Source organism: Falco cherrug, chromosome 6, assembly GCF_023634085.1.
Source record: "Falco cherrug isolate bFalChe1 chromosome 6, bFalChe1.pri, whole genome shotgun sequence".
Classification (NCBI taxonomy): Eukaryota; Metazoa; Chordata; class Aves; order Falconiformes; family Falconidae; genus Falco; species Falco cherrug.
In genome coordinates, this window is record NC_073702.1 from 63,452,168 (window position 1) to 63,471,487 (window position 19,320).

Below are 19,320 nucleotides of genomic sequence, written 5' to 3' on the forward strand. Positions count from 1 at the left end.
GGCAAAACTGAAGTCTTGCTGTTTATTTCAGGCCATCATAGCAAAAGCTGAATAAAGCACAGCAAGAGAAAATCAATTAGCAGTTGAGGCCTGCACACAAAATATTTTTATGCTAGGGATTTAGGGCAATGCTCGCTGTATAAATATCATGATTCATTCCACTCTTTAATACAATTAAACAATGGGTGTTCCTTAACAAGGGGCGTCCTTATACATGCTATTTTATGCATCTTGCTAAGTACAGGCAGCATTCACTCTTGACAGCTATAGATCAAATTACAAGCAAGCCACAGAGCATTATGTTTCTGCAGAGGGAACCCTTAGTCTCCTGCTGGGCTCCTGTGAAAGAGATGGCCAAAACCCAGCTAACTTTGCTCCCCAACTGCAAGGAGCCACGCTGCGTTACACTGCTGGCAGCACTCAGCGTCTCCGAGGAGGTTTTTCTGAGCAGAGTCCAAGTGCAGCCACCACCCAGGGCTGCAGGGTCTGGTCTGCAGCTGGGGAAAGCTCATGCTGCAATTCCTGGCTGGGGTGGTGGCCAGGAGAAGACCTGGCCAGGGCAGCTGGAGCATCACCTCTTCCAACCACCAACGCTACTCCTGCAGGACATGTTGGTATCAGTGTGGGTGCCACCACATCCATGCCTGTCTGCTCATGAGTGTCCCCATGGGCTGGGGGAACAGTTAACATGGGCACTGCCTACAGCGTTGTCCTTACACTTATGCCACATGAGTGGCACTGGCCTGCTTGGGGTGCAAGACCCCGGGTGCTTGCTTCCCGGTTTGTCCCCGCCTCAGAGCATTTTGGCTGATGAAAGCATCCCCATCTCACACTCCCCATAGAGAGGAGAAAGAGAGTTACACTGCAAAAATTTGCTTCACATGGGCCTAACTGTGCTTTCACTGTGGATTGTATAACTCAGTTGGTAAAACTGGCAACCCAGCAACACAGTATACAGAGCAAATATACAAATAAAACCTTTATTGTGTACAAATGACAAAGATACTGTAGTATTACATAAGGCCATGACCTAAAGGGGGCGGGGTGTGGGTATGTGCCTTTACTAGTTTCTCTTCTGACAGTTACCATCTACAATTACCATTTCCACTGCTCACCAAAACATTCACAGCCATACTTAAAAATGTATGGTTTTCAAAATCGGGGCTGATGCTCATTGGCTCACTGCGCCAATACTTCTCTCCTGCAAGACATATGGGGGGAGAGAGAGAGAGTGAGCGAGGGAGAGTAAAAGTGGTATTGCTTTAAAGGCCTGGTGGAACATCTCAAACTCTAGTAATGAGCTTGGCGAGGCTGACCTTTAAAAGATTCATGAGTGACCAGGGAGGATTTTGTGGGTCCTTTTTTTTTCTTTTTTTTTTTTTTTTTTTCTTTCTTAACAAAGTACCCAAGACAGCTGCAGCTCTATTAAAAAAAAACATCCTAATGACTGTTTAGGTAGAGTTTAGTGCCAACTTTCATTTGAGCTTCAGCTTAGCACCTCTCATTAATTTCTTACATTCTTCTGGGACTGAGGATTTCCATATTTGGTTTTGCTCTTGGATTGTGTCAGAGAAGTTTGCACAAATTTTTTTCAGCTAAATGAATGTGAAAAAAAAATATCTTCCATATGTTGTTATCGAAATCTTCTGCATCTGTTTAAGTCAAAAAAGGCAAGCCAGAAATTTTTATGTTGGCTTACAACATAGCCTCTTCAAGAAAACACTCTCGCGTTGAAGAAAATTGGTTAAGTAGTTTTAAATCAACTTGTCATTTTTCTGCATACTATGTAGACCTCTTTCATTTTTTTCTTTCTCCCTTTTTCTTAATTTAGTTTTAAACCCTTGTTTAAAATGAGTTTGCCAGGGATTCATTTACTAAGAATATCTTTAATGACATCTCAGTTATGGATACATTTGTCAAGAACCCCAGCTGTTAAGGCCAATTGACTTGAAAAAGTCAGAGTGGATGCCACTGCTTCAGTATATGAGGGATGAAAAGGTTTAGAGTGTAGTCAGCTTTCTTTCCCAGTTCATACCAGTTTAAGCGCCAGACCTGGTGACCTTACTTTAAGTCATTGCAATGACATTTTTTATGACATAATTTTGCATGTGTACAGCTAGACTGTTTCTTGCCCTTTTTATCTGAAACAGAGAAATAACATATAAAAACTATGCTAAATAGAAAAGTTGGCAAATGCTCACTTAAAAACTAGAAAATCACAAAGGCTGAAGTTGCTACAACAGTGCTAGGACTTCACTCCTACTTTATATTCTTATAAAGCTTACAACCTGCTTTGACAAAAGGCTGTGTTTAGAAAAAGAATAAGCCTTTAAATTCAAGTACTTAAATCCAGGGAAAAGTAAGACTTAAGGTAGCTTGTCCTCTGGTCCACTAAGTATCCAATAATTTGGAGCCTGATGGGATGGCCTCAGTGAAAGAGACATTAAGATCTCCCTTTCCCACTACACTCCTGCAAGAAAGAATACATTGCAGGGGGTGGATATTTCTGTGAGATGGGTATTTAAATCTCTTCAGCCAGGCATGTAAGCTTGCCAGCAGTTCCCAAGAGCACTCTAACTCTCGGCTATTGTAAAAATAAGTGCATAAAAACATCTGTAGAAAGTCCCCCACATCCTTCCTTTCCCCTCTTTGCTGTGTTTCCCACTGGCTAAACAGGGCAGCTGGGAGCAGGGCATTGGAAATGTCTTTCCCAGGTAGCTGACTTTCTCCAGACATAATAAAGGGAGCCTAGACATCAAATCCATGTGTGAAGTCAAGGAGTTATGTTATTCCTCCTTATACAGGGAGAGCTACAGTGCAGAGCAATTAAAAACAAAATTTCTGAACATCTTCACTCCTCATTCTCATGTAGAAAAACCTTAAATACCAAAGGACAGACTGTTCCCATTTTGTTAGGCTAGACTGTTAAATATTCAGGCAATCTGCAAAAAAACCACCACAAATTACTTCTCAAACATTGGATTAATCATTTGCCCAAGGCTGTATGACAAACCAGTGGCAGAGACAGTGGCAGAGCACGTTTCCCTGGGACTCTAGTTCAGTGCTTTGAGCGTGCAACAGTCCTTTGTCATTCCTATTTTGCTACCTGAATTATAGGGAAGTAAGCGGCATCGACTTCATTCTGTTCTGTTTTGAGAAACACTGCATTACTGTTTTATTTGCTGATCTACTGCATAAATAACCACATCTCAGACGGTTGCAGGCCTATTACTGAAACCCATGTGCTGGCTGAGGTAGGCACATTACAAAAAATCCTTCATGTTCAGGAGGACATTATTACAGTTTCCATGAAAACTGTGTTTGTTAAAAGAAGCCAAGTTAAGCTTTCAAGTGTAACTTTATTTTTGACAGTTCCTCAACCTTGGCTTTCTACTCCCTACTTTGCACTTTGTTTGCATTTGATTACTGCTTGCGGAGTGGCAGAAATCCACTGCACTACCTGTTGGCACTTGGGTGACGAATTAAATGACACACACAGGAGCAGGTGGCTGAATTTCCCTTGAAATAAGACCAGTTACACTCATAGCAGAGCATTAAAATGCACACACTAGGCAAAAACATCAAATGGAGCAGTGTGTCCTGGGTAGACATAGTATGTAGTAAATGAAATTGTGATGGAGCACCTAACAATGTTTCCTGAAACCCACAAGGCGTTCAAATGTGGTGAGTACAGCGAGGTAAGCAAGGTCATCACTGCTGTTGCTTGTAGAATCCATGTGTGTAGGTATGTATATGTGAATATATGTATTTACACACAGTAAATATGCAGCATGGGTTATAGACTATGAAAATGTGGGTCTGTTTTTAGTAGCTGAAGATCAGTCCAAAAGGGAGAACTCAGTGGAGAATGATGAGTAACTCTCTCTTTGCCTAAAAATGTTATTTTCCAATTAATCTCTGCTATTGGCCAGCATGTTATAGACATGCTTGGCATGTACAGTTGTGCTCTACAACACTATTTAGATATATAACACATTTGCCGTGGGTCTATCGTAGATTATTTTATATATATATATATTTGTAGATTTGTAAATTGCTATATTTACCAGACAGTCCTTGTACCTTTGGTCACCACAGACATTTAATTCAGGTGGTTTAATGACAAATGCTGAAGGACTGGGACACTCCTACTGGAAAAACAGTTCCTTCTCATGAAAGCAGAATGGCAATAGTTCAGTGCTGTTTTGCTTGCAACTCTTTTTCCATACAGGCTATAGATTTTAGTGGGGATCTAATTTTTGCTGTGAGTGTATAACACTTAATAGAGTACACCTCTTAGACTGAATAGTTAACTTGTAATGGCATATTATGTTATTATTTTATCAAATAAATGTTAAAAACAATTTATTTATTTCAAGAATCTGTTTCTGCTTAGAGACCTTACTGATAACTGCATTGAGAATAATATGTGGCTCTGTCAGTGCATGTGTATTTTTATTTAGTTGGATGTTTATACATATGTATTTCATGAGGTAAATTCTGGACCACTGTTATTGTACCCTCCCTTTCCTGTACAGCGGCTTATCTTTTACTGAAACACAAGACAAAGCTTTCCCTGTCTCTCAAGACCTTTTGGAAATGATGATACTGAATTACAATTCTAAAGCAAAGACATATAGGTAGGGAAGGGATCTTGAGCTATAGTTTTGACCACCACTGGCATTAAGGTAGGATAAAGACACACTGTCCCTTTCAGATTATCTGTTCTAACCTCAAACCTCCACAGGAAAGAAGGTTTTCCACAACTTTCCTGTTGTGTAATCTGTTAAACCATTGAATTATGCTTGCAGTTAGAAATCCTTTCCTAAAACTTAAGCAATATCCTCTTTCTTACAAACTATACTAATTATTTTGGTCCTGCCTCCAGCTGACACCGAGACCAACTGATTTCTCTTTATTATAACCTTTCATGTGTTGAAAAATCAAACAAAACTCCTAGCCCTCCAAACCTCTCCTTACCTGGAGTACAAAATCCCGACTTTTCTTTGTAAAGCATGCATGTTGCCTTCCTGTGCAATTTCCATATTGCCGAAGATTGCTCTTGAAGTGCATCTTTCTTAAAAGATGTTCAAAATGACCCTGTTGAGCCCTAGCTGCTGCACTTGGAAGAGGACTAATGTTTGACTGGTACTGTCTGTGAGCCACCGCCATCCCAGCCTCCTTTCCCATTGCCCGGGTAGTCCCCATTTGCTGTTTCTGAATTGGATTTCTTCTCTTTCCTGAAGCACAGTCCTTTGCTAAACTACTGCTTGAATTCTGGATCATGTCTCCAGTTTATTACCATGTGAAGTGCAATAGTGTTTTGAGTTTCCTTTTATGTGCACTTCGAGTCCTCCCAGTATGGCAGCAAACCACCTACTGTTATACACTGAGGTTATTTTTTTCAGTTGACTTTGCTCAGCACCTATTTTTCCTAGTTCTTTTTTCCCTGGTGGTGCTTATAAAAATGTTGCACAGGACAGCATTTAAAATATTAGTGAAGTCAAGATCCATCACAGCCTCTGACTCCCACTGAACTACTAGGCTGGATATAATGTCAGAAGAGAAAATTATACTGACTTGACATGTTTTGTTCATGCAAATCTGATCTTGACCATTTCTTACTATTTTATTCCCCTATAAAAGCATCTGCTGTAGTGTATTTTCAGTTATTTTAGTTGGCTGCTTTGTCTGTAATTTCCCTAGTCCTTGCTTCATAGTGTTGTGGTTCCACATAAGGCCCATGTCTCTTTGTCCTTCGTCCAGTCTCTTCTTTTTTTTTTTTTTTTTTTTACTCCCTAATCGCTTCTCACTCCTCTTTTTTCCCAGTTCTTTTGTGAAACCATATCTAAAATAGGTATTGCATTTGTCTTTCTCCAGTTCTCCAGATAATCCCATTCCTTTCTCTTGTCAAAAGCTCTCGCTAATGGCTCAGAAATTGTTTGGCTAATTTCATAATGCTGTGTGAAATCCTTTGACTACAACTTTTTAAAATTATTCTTTTAACTTATTCTTTCCCCCTCTTGGCATGTTGTGGATAGAGTTTTCCAAGTTTAACACTCTTGGTAGCAACAAGTGCTAGATGTCTCAGTGGTTACGCTGGCTATAACAGTTTTAGGGAAATTCCCTCCCATAGCTCTCCCATGCTGCTAGCAATACAGAGACTATAAATATAGCCAAACCACAAACATTTTTACCACTTTAGCTGATTTATACAACATGATGGTGAAAATGTCATCAGACAACCCCTGCACTACCATTCCTGTCTATGTTAGAGGAAAAGTTGGAGAAGTTTTTAAACTTGTAATTTGTGGGTAAGTGCCCCTGATAAATTTGGTGTGATGTGCTAGAAATAATAGTGAATACAGTCAATTTTACAAACCAGTGAAGCCACTTTCTTTCAATGCCATCTGAAAATAAGTATGAAAAATATCTAATAAACATGCTTTTCCTTCTATTTAATGCACAATATACACATGCATTTCAGCTCATCAGCCTGCTGGTTCATGAGGACACATGGCATTTCAGATGGGTCTGACCCAGTTTCCCAGTAGTTCCATTCTCTTGTTTTTCTACATGTCAGCTGGAATTTATGCATTTTCTTTTGATATCTGTAGTTTTAAATGCAATTTGGACTGGGCAAACTTCTTATTAATACTCCTAGGAATCACGAGTAATAACTGGAAAATTCAGGGTGTTAAGGTGAAGATGACTTTTGATAAAGAATCAGCAGCCCCCAAAGAAAACCCATATATCTACATGCAAATATTCTCCCTAAACTAGGCACCTTCCTTCCCTCCTTCCCAAAACCCACACTTCTCCCAGGACCGGAACTGCTGCCAGTGCGGAGTGAAACGTATTTTAGTTTCAGTACACAAAAGTGGCCTCGAGGTGTCACTAGAGAGCTACCGAGGACGTGTTCCTACCTACATATCAAGGTTTTTGGGCTTCGTGATCTTTTCACTCGAGCCACTTCTAACTTAATCCTTCTTACTACTTAAAATGCCCATCACTATGTATGGCGATGGAAATGTCCTAGCCACTTGTACACGGATGGCAAGTCTTTCAGTATCAGTTTTACTTTTATGAAGGCAAAGAGCATGATGTGAGAAAAGAATCTTGGGAATAACACACATCTTTAAAAAAAAAAAAAAAAAGGAAAAAAAAAGGAAGTTGGTAATTCATTCCCTCCCCCTTCATAATCTTGACCAAGACAAATAGAAATGTGATTTTAACAATGGTAGGAAGTGAAACAGCCTAACCTTTCTGCATTTAGCCTGGAAGCTTTTTCAGAGTAGAGACTGTCTCTCATATATGTTTACACCGTGTGGGGCACAAGCAAGGCTCATATTTAATCCAGACCTTTTGAGCCCATATCACAATATAAATATTTCCAAATAGTAATTCTTACAGGAACAAACCTTTGTTTGTGCTGCTGTTCAGAAGCGGTCCCCAGACGTGCTCCTCCTTTGGGATTCCTTCCCAGCTGGCCACTTCACTGTCATCTGCTACTTGATTGCCTTTAATGCAACAGATTTACATGGAAGGAACCCTGCAGTAAGATCATGGAAAATTTTAAAATGCCCAGTTTCACTCGCAAATGGTGCACTACTGTATAAGTTGCTTCACTCAAGTGCTACTGGGAACAACTTGTGTTCAGCTAGCTCCCTTTTACAGTGTCATTTGAACTTGTGTGGCTTTCCTTAAATTATGCTACACATGATCCTCATTTTATAATTTTCACAAAAGATTAAGAGTGTATTATTTCTCCTAAAATCCTCAGGAACAACTTAGCACTTCCATCTTCTGCATCTCTCCATGACAGAGCCATGCAGAATGTTTCCAGTGATTGCTTCTTGCAGTTACACCTGGTATGTCTACGATGAAGCATTTAGGAGAGAAACTTCAGAAGTACTATTTTGTTTCTATCTCTATATATCTGCAGATTATTAAACTAATGAATATCATAACATGTATGCAATAACAACAACAAGTCAAAGCCCTAAAGCCTCTTTAGATTAGATTAGATTAGATTTGCACTGGGATTTAAGCAGAGAACAGTTGGCTTTGAATCTTGATGGTCCTGTTCTAACATCCCTGGAAAGATGTTTTCCCTCTCTTTCTCCCCTTTGGCCAAATTTATAATAACATCAGAAGCTTCATGATCTTGAAATGACAACTTTTCATGCAAAGGCAAAAAATTCACCAGGTAATACAGCATTCAGTGGATATCAATGATCACCAAAAATTACAGTTTTTACATTGTGAATAGTGAACTTTTCTGGTGATTTATCCACATGAGCTTTTAAATACATTTCTTCTGCATCATTATTTCAATGTATAGGCTTGTCAAGTATTAGACAGACTCCATGTGGTGGAGGCAGGGGAAAAGCTAGACCTGATGAACCTCCAAGGTGTAAACTCTCGCATTTATAATAACGAGGGTAAGTTTCCAGCAGCATTTCATTTTTGTCATTCGTGAAATGTCACAACATGTGAGAGTGCTCCTGTCTGTTTTGCCAGTGTGGTCCTGTGTGTCTTCGGTCTCTTAATTCATGCAAATGCAGTCACTTTCTTGTCCTTTTTTTGCACACACTCCATTTCAGGTGGGTTGCAGGTAGATGCTGCAAGAAGAATCAAGTGTATTTCTCTTATTACTAGCAATATTTATAAGGGAATTTTAGAAGTGCTCTGTATTGCTTAACTTCCCTCTCATGGATCTCATGTGATGGAAGAATGAGGCCAAAATGAGTCCTTTCCAAAATTAATCATCTAATTTAGTATACATATGACATTGTTTCTTCATGTGAGCACTAACTCGTAAAGTTAGACATTAAACAGCAGAATAAAATATGAACCCAGAATTCAAATATACTTGTATAAAAACATACAGGGAAATGGATTCAGAGAAATTTTGGAATTATTCTCTCTTCACTGTTTTTTAAGTTTTCTTCCTGGATATTTCTTAGAAACCAAATACTTATGTAGGATATGCAAAAATAGGACCAGGGGAAAAATATCAAGTTTCTTCATGTATTCAGAATATCAGTCCATGATCTCTGCCATTTTGTCTGATTACTGAGATGGAAAACATTTGCTGCTCGGTCTCCTCAGAGGTGCTGCGTCGGATAAGCTTGCTTTAACAGGCTCCTGAACTGTGATGTAGGGCTTATCCCTGGCCTAATGATTCATTCCTGAAAAATGTTACCTTCATCAACTTTGGACCTGGTTTCCCCAGTGGTTTCTGAAAGGGGCATGGCTTTGCACTCTGGTGAAAACAGTTTTTATCTTGTGATTTAATTATATTTTTTTTAAAGACAGAAGTACTTTACACCTATGACAGCCTTGCTCCAAAGGGCTAGGAAAAAAAGCAGTTTCTTCCTTTAGTTTCTGAAGTTCAGTGGGTTATTTTTTCTTCTTGCTCTCCTTTTGTAAAGGCCCTGCCTATGCAGATCTTCACTTACTGGTCCAGAATGGTTCTTTTCCAACAAGGAGCCTATTAGCAACAGCTCCGCAATGGGGTTTGTTTCCTTTGAATGGCAGGTCACCCTTGTAAACACGGCTTTTTTGTTATCAATTTAATTTGAAATATTCAGGTGGGTCTACATACCAAGTTTCAGAGAGATAACTACTCCAGTATGGGCTAGCAAGTCACTTCTTGCAGCTATCAGAGCTACTCAGCAAATACCAACAGAGAGCTACTCAGCAAGTACCCTAACCAACAGATGCACAGGTATTTTATTTTCTCTCTTTTTAAAAAAAACAAAAAAACCTAAGCGATGAACTTCAGGAGGCAGAGTCTAGTTTGGACTGTACCTAAAAATAAACCCCTAGTCACTGTGGTCTCTGCTAAGAGCAACTATCAAAAACTTCATCACCAACAGTATCAGCTGTGGTCCTGGAAAGGACCTCAGAAGGTAGCATTGCTTGGCTCAAAACAATTCCTCTCCACCACTCTTCTAGTGCAGGTTATCATGTACACGGCCACAAGAATTAACCTAAGAATCCTAAGTCCTGGAACGTTTACCTGCTTGGTGATAACAAGCATACACCACCAGCAACGTTTCCCCATACTTGCTGTTCTGAAATCAGAATTGTGCTAGGCACCAAAAAAAAAAATAAATATATATATATATATTTTAAATAACTAATGGCTTCATCACTTCAGCTAAATTCATTATAGCTTTGAGAACTAATACGCCATGTATCTGGTCTGTGTGTTTCTAACTGCAAGTATTAATGTCCTGCTTCCCCTAGTGTATCTTGGTAGTCCTGTTCTGGACAAACAGGTCTTTCTATAGCAAAGACTGAGGACAAAGTTGTTTAAATAATGCTTGTAACTCTCCTCAAGATTTCAAAACGTTCTGAAAGCATTGACTGAAGTTTTATGTCACCTCTATCAGATAACATTATCCATATCCTAAAACAGGGGCATTCTGAAGCCAAGACGCTTGCTTTTGTGTAGAAAGCATACTCAATAATACAGCCCAAATGCACATATTCCTAACTTTGTACTTTATTCATGGGGCAACACTTTGGTCACTCATCTGTTTAGCCGTAATCATAATTTTGATCCCACTGCTGGCCCTCCTCTGACCTTCCGAGTAGGCAATGTTCCCATTTCAGAGCACTCTCACTCAAAGCTTCTCTCAGTAAATGCATCATGAAACATGCTGCTACAGCTTTCCTTTCTAAATCCTCAAACAAGCAACAGGCCTTAAAAGCTCACCACCGCACCCCAGGGCAAGCTAATACAGAGGCTTGCAGCAACCTTGTTACTTCACCGTTGCACCACCTCTTACATTCCTTTATTCAAGTCACAGGAGGCTGCCTGGCCTGCTTGCCTCTGCCCTGCTGGACTCGGTTGCAATCGCAATAGCTTCCATTCACTGTCAATTAGCTGAGGTCCCCAGAATTGTAAAGAGGACAAATTAACCCCACTGTCTACAAGATGTTGTAAACACAATATACGATTTTCATTTGCTGCATTCTTTGGGAAGAAAAGTACCTGCTTTATTCTACCTCAGTGACCTGAGCGTGGTGAAAAAAATTTCCCGTAATATAGAAACAGGATGCTTTCAACTAAGTTACACCATTACGGAAAACAAATTTTACCTAAGTCTATGAAAACCTAATAAACAAACACCGAAACAAGTCCAGTATCACCAATGATGACCTTTTACTACTCTTTCACTACACAATAGTATAAAGACTGGATTCACGAGACTGATTTTGCAGGAAACCATTAACCGGTATTACAGCTTCAGACTAGAATATGTATTAAACTAGATTTATTTTTTTTTAAAAAAAAAGCTATATAAAAGGACTCACAACTTAGGAAAACCAAACCAACCAAAGCAGGTTAAAACCTTTGACCTGTATCTGCATGACTCATCTGCAACGGAAGTTCAAGAGTTAGCTGTTTCGGACAGTATTAGATAACAAAAAGCATTCTTAAAACACAGGCAACATCCTCTCTCATAATAAAGGAGCAAAACACTCGTATATGCAACATCTGCATCAAATACAAGCAACAGGAGGTTTTAGGTACGTCAGAAGTTGATACTTGGACACCTGATTTCTGTGCAGCGGTTGCGTGCACAAGCGGGAAGGTGAGCACAGTCCAGCTGAAGCCAAAGCCTAGGAGGCTCCATTGCCCTCACCCAGCTTGCCTTTCCCTTTTCCTGCCTTGCTTCCCGGCCTGAAGGCAAAGTCTCTACAATTTCACATCAATAACTACCAGGACCAGACAGAGAACTCGAGTACTTGAGGTCTGACATTGTGATCTGGAGAGTCTGAAATTCAGTTTAAATATTACAAAGATAGGCGTGAAATTTGAAAGGACTTTTGTACAACCAAGTTTGGACCTTGATCAAGGAAGGCTGCTGCCTTGGTCTAAGTAAATAGACGTAAAAGAAGTAAATCTCTAGAACCCCTAGTCTGGCAAAATTAGATTCCAGTGTAAGTTTTATCTAAAAATATGACATGGTTTCAGCACAGCAGAAGTTACCTTGTTCATTGCACTAACGTAATTCTCCTTAAAAAGAACGACAGCAACCCACAAGATAGGAAAATCAGTTTGAAATCACACATTTTAAAGTCACACACATTCCACTTGTGAGGGAATTTGTTGAAATTACAATACTTACTAAAATTACCATTTTCACCGAGGCAACCAATACAATTAAAAAAAAGGTATAAAGTGCTCTCAGTAAGATCAACCCTCTCACCAGTCACTAACACCCACCGCCCTTCATTTTTCTTGTACATAAATAAGGATATTCTGCAATTGCACGGGAGTGACCACTCGGTCCCTCGGGACTGAGGGAGGAGGGATGCTCTTGCACAGTTCTTCGGCAGGAGGAAGCCGTTCAAGACTCCTCTATTTCCACCATTCCAAGCGCCTTCTGATTCTCGCCTTGTAAAAGCGCACAGTGGAAAACTGGTATCATCGAATCTCACCCGACTGCTGGAACCAGAAGAGCAGACCACACAGCTGGTCTCCTTAAGATGTATTTCTGACACGCTCTACTACTGTTAGGACTTGGAAAGGGATTTTAAGTCAAGCCAAGCCACGACAAAGTCCCAGGCCAGAAGCCTGGGTCAGGAGCAATTCTGCACCCCCAGGAACTGGATGTGCTTCAGAAAACGGCACCAGCTGAGCGAGGAAAGCACAGGAAAGTTTGAGGAGAGCTGGCTGGGAAAAATCTGAAAAAGAACTTTGCTAGCGATTATTACCTTCACATGTACACATGCAGTTTGACAAAGAAAAATAAAAAAAGAAAGAAGAAATTCAGACTTCTCTTTAAGAATCCTTGGATTTAAATATATATATATTTATTAAAAAGAGACATTGACTCTATGGCCAAGACATCATGCGTCTCAGAACAGGTTTTTACAGCCATGTTATAAAAACCCCTTAGCAAAGCAGTTATGCACTAGACTTCAAACACATGTACTCCAAGAATGACACTGGTGTGGAGGATCTTGTTTTACATCCATTTATTTTTGTCCCTCAGCAATTATAGCATAGTTTCAATACATTTCTAAAGCTATAGAGAAATACCAGGGCAACTAGAGTACATACAAGCCAAAGTTAAAATGGTAGACAGCTGAATTAAAAAAAGAAAAAAAGAAAAAAATAAAAAACCAACAAAAAGTATGCATTCAGCAGGAAATCTACTATACTTCATTCAGTTTAGGCTTTGTTCTTTAGGGAACAAGGTGCTAACGTGCCATTTTCTCATAAAATGAATCATAATTGCTTCCAAGGAGTTTCTGCTGAAAATTTAGGTGGAAGCAAATAAGTGTAACACTAAACTTTCTCCTATAAACTTAGAAGCAACACTTTCTTGAATCAATTTCCACCCTCCAAATACTCTGCTGCTTTTCTTGCATGAACCCACTGTTTTATTAAGGCATAATATGCCCTGAGCAATATGCTGGAAATTAGCCAAAAAAGCCTAACAATTAAAGGCAAGCACCAAGTGATTATTTTTATAGACAAATTTTGAAATCTGTTTTGTAACTCACCTGTATTTGGGAGTAGCACTTGAGGAAAAAAACAGAAAATATTGCTTTTAATTACTTTGAGAATGGCAGTGTTAATTTCCCCTTTCTCCCTCCAGGCTAAAGTTTTCAAGCTACTCATCTAGGTACCTAAGTAGGACCAGCATACCATGGCATTTAAATGGGACATCTGTTCAAAAGCTTAATTTTTAAGCAACTCAGCACAAAAATTTCAGCGCCCCACCCTAAGCAATTCAAATTAAATCTTATTTTCCTCAAGAGGCAAGATACCTCTTGGTGTTAATATGCTGGATACCTCCAGTCTTTAAAGCAAGATGGAGCCTGGACAGGAGAATCATACACTGTACATGCTCAGACTGCCTTCCAGTCTTCTTTTTAAAGCCAGATAAAGCCTATCATAAAATTACCTGGTGCACTGCCCAATTTCTCTTAAGACGCACAGTATTACAGAATCCAGGATCTAGGAAGGTAGTTCTCAAAGCTAGTGCTAACAGCACACATGACTCTCTATACAAATTTAGGCAATACCGGCTAGTCCCTTTAAGCTACCAGAGTATCCATAAAAGAAAGACAACCAAATTATACATTTTATTCACATTTATTTTTCGCTTTTAGTGTGCTCACAGAAAATTAGAACACCTTAAGCAGGAGTTTAATAGCAATTTTTGTAAGCAAAGTTACATTCCATCTCTAAGTCAAATTGGTCAAAGCTTCTCCAGTATTTACAAAAACATGATAGACAAGATGCTACACAAAAAAACCATTGCATCTGAAGAGTTTTCCTTTATTTTCAAAGACAACTGGAAAAGAAAGCATTGTTTGCTGTAATCAAAAACATACCACAGTATAAACAGTAACCATTCCACTTATCACAGCTTGGTTGAGTTTAAAATTTGTGTTTAAAAGGTCCAAGATGACTGCAGTTTTACAAAAATGGGCAGGGTGGAAAGAGTTGCAAACTTCATGTGCTTCTGGATATCAAGATTTGTTTGTTTTTTTTATACAATAGTCACAGTTAAAAACACCCTGCTGGTAATACATAATTACACTTTATTAAGGTCATAAACCAGCAATAAACAATAAAGCCTATACAACTTGTATTTCTACTTAATCACTGACTGATACAGCTAACATGAGATAAGTGAAAAGTTCCTATGGTTTAAATGAATTCCTAAGACTATGATCTCTTTATCTGGGTATTGATTTTTATTTTTATTTTTTTTTCCTTTTTCCTTTCCTTCTTAATCAAGACTTGTAGTGTTGTAAACCTTATAGAACATCTGCCTCACAAAATACATCGTAATAACTTTCTTTTAAAAAAAAGACTAACCCCTTACATCATTTCTGGCGGGGCGCGCTCCCGGCAAGGGCTGCGCACCCCGTGTTCCCCACTGCGGCCCCTGTCACTTCATTTGATATCCCTTATTGACCCACCCATCTCCTTCATATATGGGCATGTCCATAGACCGATCGGGAAAAGTTTTATAATATGAAGAGAGCTGCAAAGTACGGAGAAAAAAAAAAAACCAAAACCAAACCAAAATCAAAAAAACAAAACCAAAAAAAACCCGAACCAACCAAAAGAGAACATTAATACTGATGAAAAAAAAAATCAACAAAAAACCAAAATATAGAGGGTGGGACAGGAGGGCGGAGGGGGGCCCCCCTCCGCCCGTTGGAATGGCGGCAACACACAACGATTTGAGATGGGAGCTGCGGGGGGAGAGAAAAAAAAGAAACGGGACATCTTTTAAATCAATCCCTGGTTGTAGACAAGTTCTCCGAGACCAGTACCTGGCACCACTCCAACAAACAAACAGGGGGGAAGAAAAGTCCGTCGGCGAGGGGCGGCGGCGGCGCTTACTCCGCCGACTCGGCGGCGGGTCCCTCCGGACTGCTCTCGGCGGGGGGCTCCTGCCGCGCCGGCGCCGGCTCCTCCGCGGGGGCCGCCTCCTGCTCGCCGCTGCCCGCCTCGCTCGTGGCGGCGCCGGCGCCCGCCGCCGCCTCCCCCTCCGCCTGCTGCTGCTGCTGCGGCGGCTGCTGCTCCTCCGCCGCCGCCTCTTCTCCCGCCGCCTTCTCGGGGGCGGCCTCGTCCGATTTGGCCTCCTGCGAGTCCCCCGCCTCCTCCTTCGCCGCCTCGGCGCTGCCGGCGGCGGCCGCGCAGGCCTCCTCGGCGGCGGCCTTGCCCTCCTCGCTGCCCGCCGCCTCGGGGGCCGCCGCCTCCTCCTTCCCGCCCTCCGCCGCGGCGGCCGCGCCGCCCTCGCCCTCGGCCCCCTCGCCGGCCTCCTTCTTGTTCTTCTTGAAGGAGAAGCCGCTGAGCTTAAAGGACTTCTTGAAGGAAAAGCGCTTCTTTTTTTTTTTCGGGGTCTCGCTGCTGGACGAGGGGGTCGCGCCCTCCTCGGTCTTGGGAGAGGCCTCGCCCTCCGCCGGGGAGGCCGGCTCGGTGCTCTCCGCCTCGGCCGCCTCCTTCTCGGAGGCGGGCTCCGACGAGGCCGCCTCCTCCTTGCCCGTCTCCTCGGCGGGCGCGCTGCCGTTGGCCTGCACCTCCTCCTTGCCCGCCTCCGCCGCCGCGGGGGAGGCGTCGCCGTTCACCTTCACGTGGCCGTTTTCCTGCAAGACAGCGACGAGCGTTACCGGCGGCGCCGACAGGGTGGGGAAACGCTGGGGCGCCGCTGCCCCCCCCGCCCGGCGGCCTATCCTCGCCCGCTTTCAGCCGACGCTGGTTCACACCCCCGGGCCCTCCGCCGCCCGGGCCGGGCCGGGCCTGGCCTGGCCGCGGCGGGCGGGACGGGCGGCGGCCACCAGAGGGCGCCGCGGCTCCACGCAGCGGCAGCGGCGCCGCGCACACCCGCCCCCGGCGCGCCCCGTCCAGCCGCGGCGGCGGCGCGGGGCGGGGAAGGCTAACAAAGCTCGCCCGGCCCCGGCCCCCCCGCCCGTCGCTGCCCCTCTCCGCCCGGGCGGTGCGGCGAGGCGCCCCCGCCCCCCCTCTCCGCGGCATTTGCATCTTTCAGGCGCCCGGAGCGCGGCTGGCTGCCCCGGGCGGCAGCTGCGAGGGCGGCGGGGGGTGCCCGCCCGCAACGCCGCTGCGTGGGGCAACGGGGGCACGGCCAGCCCGGCAGCCGGCTCACGCGTGGGGGGGGGGTGTGTGTGTGCGGCAGAAAGCCGTGCCCCGCGGCTGCCGATCCCCCGGCGGAGCCGCCGCGGACCGGGCGGGGGGCACAGCCCCTGCCCGCGCTGCCGCCCCAGGGGGGCTGCCCGCTGCCCGCAGCCCCCGAGCCCCAGCCCGGCGGCCCCGGCCCCCGCCGCTATCGAGCCAGCCTGCTACCGCCGGAGGCGTTCCGCGCTAGTCACCGAGCGTCTTCGGGAGGAGGTTAAGCGGGCAGAAAAGCCAAGCGGTATAAGATCCTTCCGTTTACGAGCCATTGGGACGCTTCACCATAACACACGAGGGATTTAGATTTAAAGGAAAAAAAAAAAAAAAAAAGAAAAAAAATGTGCCCCTTTCTGCCCCCCACGCAGGAAAGATAAAGGAACGAATCATTCACAGCCAAGCCCGTTTAAAAAAAAATAAAGAAATTATTCCTTTGCCTCGAGTTGCAAAGATAAAAGGATTGATCGTATTCTCCATTCAATGTGCCACTGGGGCATCAAAGGAAGAAGAATTAAACAGGATGCGAAAGACAGTCCGTCGAAGTTGGCTTTAAAAAGGGAGTAGGTTTAATATTTTTTTAATTTTATTTTTTTTTTACCTGTCCATTCGCCTTGGATGGAGATGCAGCCACTGCTTCCCCAGGTTTCTCGGCGGAGGCTTCGCCCTTTGCAGCGGTCTTGGAGAACTGGGCACCCATGCTGTCTTATTCAACAAAGAAACTCAACAGATCCAAAAGGAGGGGAAACAAAGAGCGTTGGGTTGGTATAAATACTGGGCGACCAGCAGCAGCAGCAACACACACACACACCAGAGGGGAAAAAAAAAGAGAAGAGAGAACAGAACCGATTATAATGCACTCCTTTTAAAAAATTTAAAGTTGAAGAGATCAAAAAGCAGCAGCACAGGAGGGAGGGGGAAAAAAGGGAGGAAAAAGTCGAGCAAAAAAAAAAAAAGGAGCCCAAGTTTAGTAAAAAGAAGTAATAAAAAATCCCAGATTTGTAGCCGTACTGTAGACAAGGAGAAAATGGAGAAATCTCCCTGGTTGCTAATAAGATGCGGAGTCCAACGCCCAAGTGCACAGATGAATGGGCTTCCCGAGCGGTGACGGCAGCCCTCCGCCCGGCGCCGGCCAATCGCCGCCGCGCCACACAAAGGGGGGCGGGGCCTGGCCGCCCAGCGAACAATGGAGCCGCGATGGCAGCGGTTTGAAATCAGCCCCCGGCCGATAATGAATGTGCCGCTCCGGCGCGGCGCGGGCGGGCGCGGAGAGCTCCGCGCCGGGGAGCGAACAAAACACCCCGATAAAGCGGGGCGGGCGGGCAGGGACAATGGTGCGAGGGGCGTGCGGGTGGGTGTGAGTGCGAGTGCGAGTGTGAGTCCGAACCGGCCCCGCCGCCCGCCCCCACCCGCCGCCGCCGTGAGAGAGCAACAGATAGTGTGTGCGAGCCCGGGGCGGGGGGAGAGGGGAAGGAGGGGATTTGCTGCTGCCTTTTTTTTTTCTTTGGTGGTGCTTTTTTCCCCCCCTTTTCTTCCCTGGGTTTAATTGGTCGCGATTGTTAAATCGCCCCCAATTTGGAAGGTATTTGAACCACGTAGATCGGGTTTCGCCAAACGAGATCACGAGTCGAAATTAGTAGGTCTGTAGGCCAGATGTTGCAAATGCTAAAGCAGCGGCGGCTGGAGCCGCTGCCGAAGCAGAAACGGACCCCTCCCCCATTCGATATTGGCTTGGAATAAAATATTTTGCGATTATCCTACGGCTGTAATTTAATTCTGCTGTCTGATTATTCCTGATTTGTGATTTTAAAGTATGTTCTGAGGCGGTGACCCATTTCGAGATTACGTTTCCATGCACCCCAGTAGTGGGCGAAGCGACATTATCGGGGAAACATCGGCGCTTTCCCAAACCCCAGCCCCGACTGTGTATTTACGTTGAATTTAAACCCTCGAATAAGATGTAACCCGAAACTAATGCATGCGAATTAACGGTGATCTGGAGCGCTTAGCAGCGATGGGGTGGGGGAAATAGCACGGATCCGATGGATTTCCTTTGGGGGCGTGGGGGTGTGCGGGCAGCCGGCCGCCTCCCTCCGCCGTGCGATGCGGGGAACACTGGCCTAGACCCCCCTCCCACCGACCCCCGACACCCCCATCCCCTTTTAAGGAGCAGAAACGAGCGTCAGAACGATCGTTTCCCAAGCTCGGGTAATCTCCAAACGCCTCTTGTTTATAAACAAGAATGTTAAAATTGCTGCGATAATGAAGGGCTGCGGAGCGGGCAGGCTCGGCCCCGCCGCCCGCCTCTCTCTCCCCGCGGATTACGCGGGGCCAGTGGGCTTTGTGCAGCCGCCGTTCCGTAACCCCGGCGAGGGCGCCGGTTATCTTCAACCGGCCGAGGGAGTATTTCCTTTCCTGGGGGCAAAAGGGCCCTTCGGTTGGGTTTTTGGTTTTGTGGGTGGGTTGTTGCTGTTGAGTGGTTTGTTTTGGTTTGGTTTTTTTTTTGGGGGGGGGGGGGGGAGGGGGGGCGATGGAGCCTCTCCCTCCCTCCCTCTCTCCCTCCCGCCGCATGTCACACACAGCTCCGCCGCCGCTGCCCGCCGCTCCCTTTGTCTCGGCCGCCACCGCCCGCCCCGCCGAGC

The 19,320-nt window shown here is 44.3% G+C and overlaps 1 protein-coding gene across 1 annotated transcript; it reads right to left on the reverse strand.

Annotated features, from left to right (window-relative positions):
* Positions 1-14,109: 14,109 nt before the first annotated feature.
* Positions 14,110-18,438, reverse strand: MARCKS (myristoylated alanine rich protein kinase C substrate). The gene is made up of 3 exons (XM_055714626.1): positions 17,690-18,438; positions 17,280-17,452; positions 14,110-16,140 (listed from the first exon to the last, which is right to left on the reverse strand). Exons 2-3 carry the CDS (start codon positions 17,376-17,378, stop codon positions 15,391-15,393), a joined length of 849 nt encoding a protein of 282 aa, XP_055570601.1. The 5' UTR covers positions 17,379-17,452; positions 17,690-18,438; the 3' UTR covers positions 14,110-15,390.
* Positions 18,439-19,320: the final 882 nt, after the last annotated feature.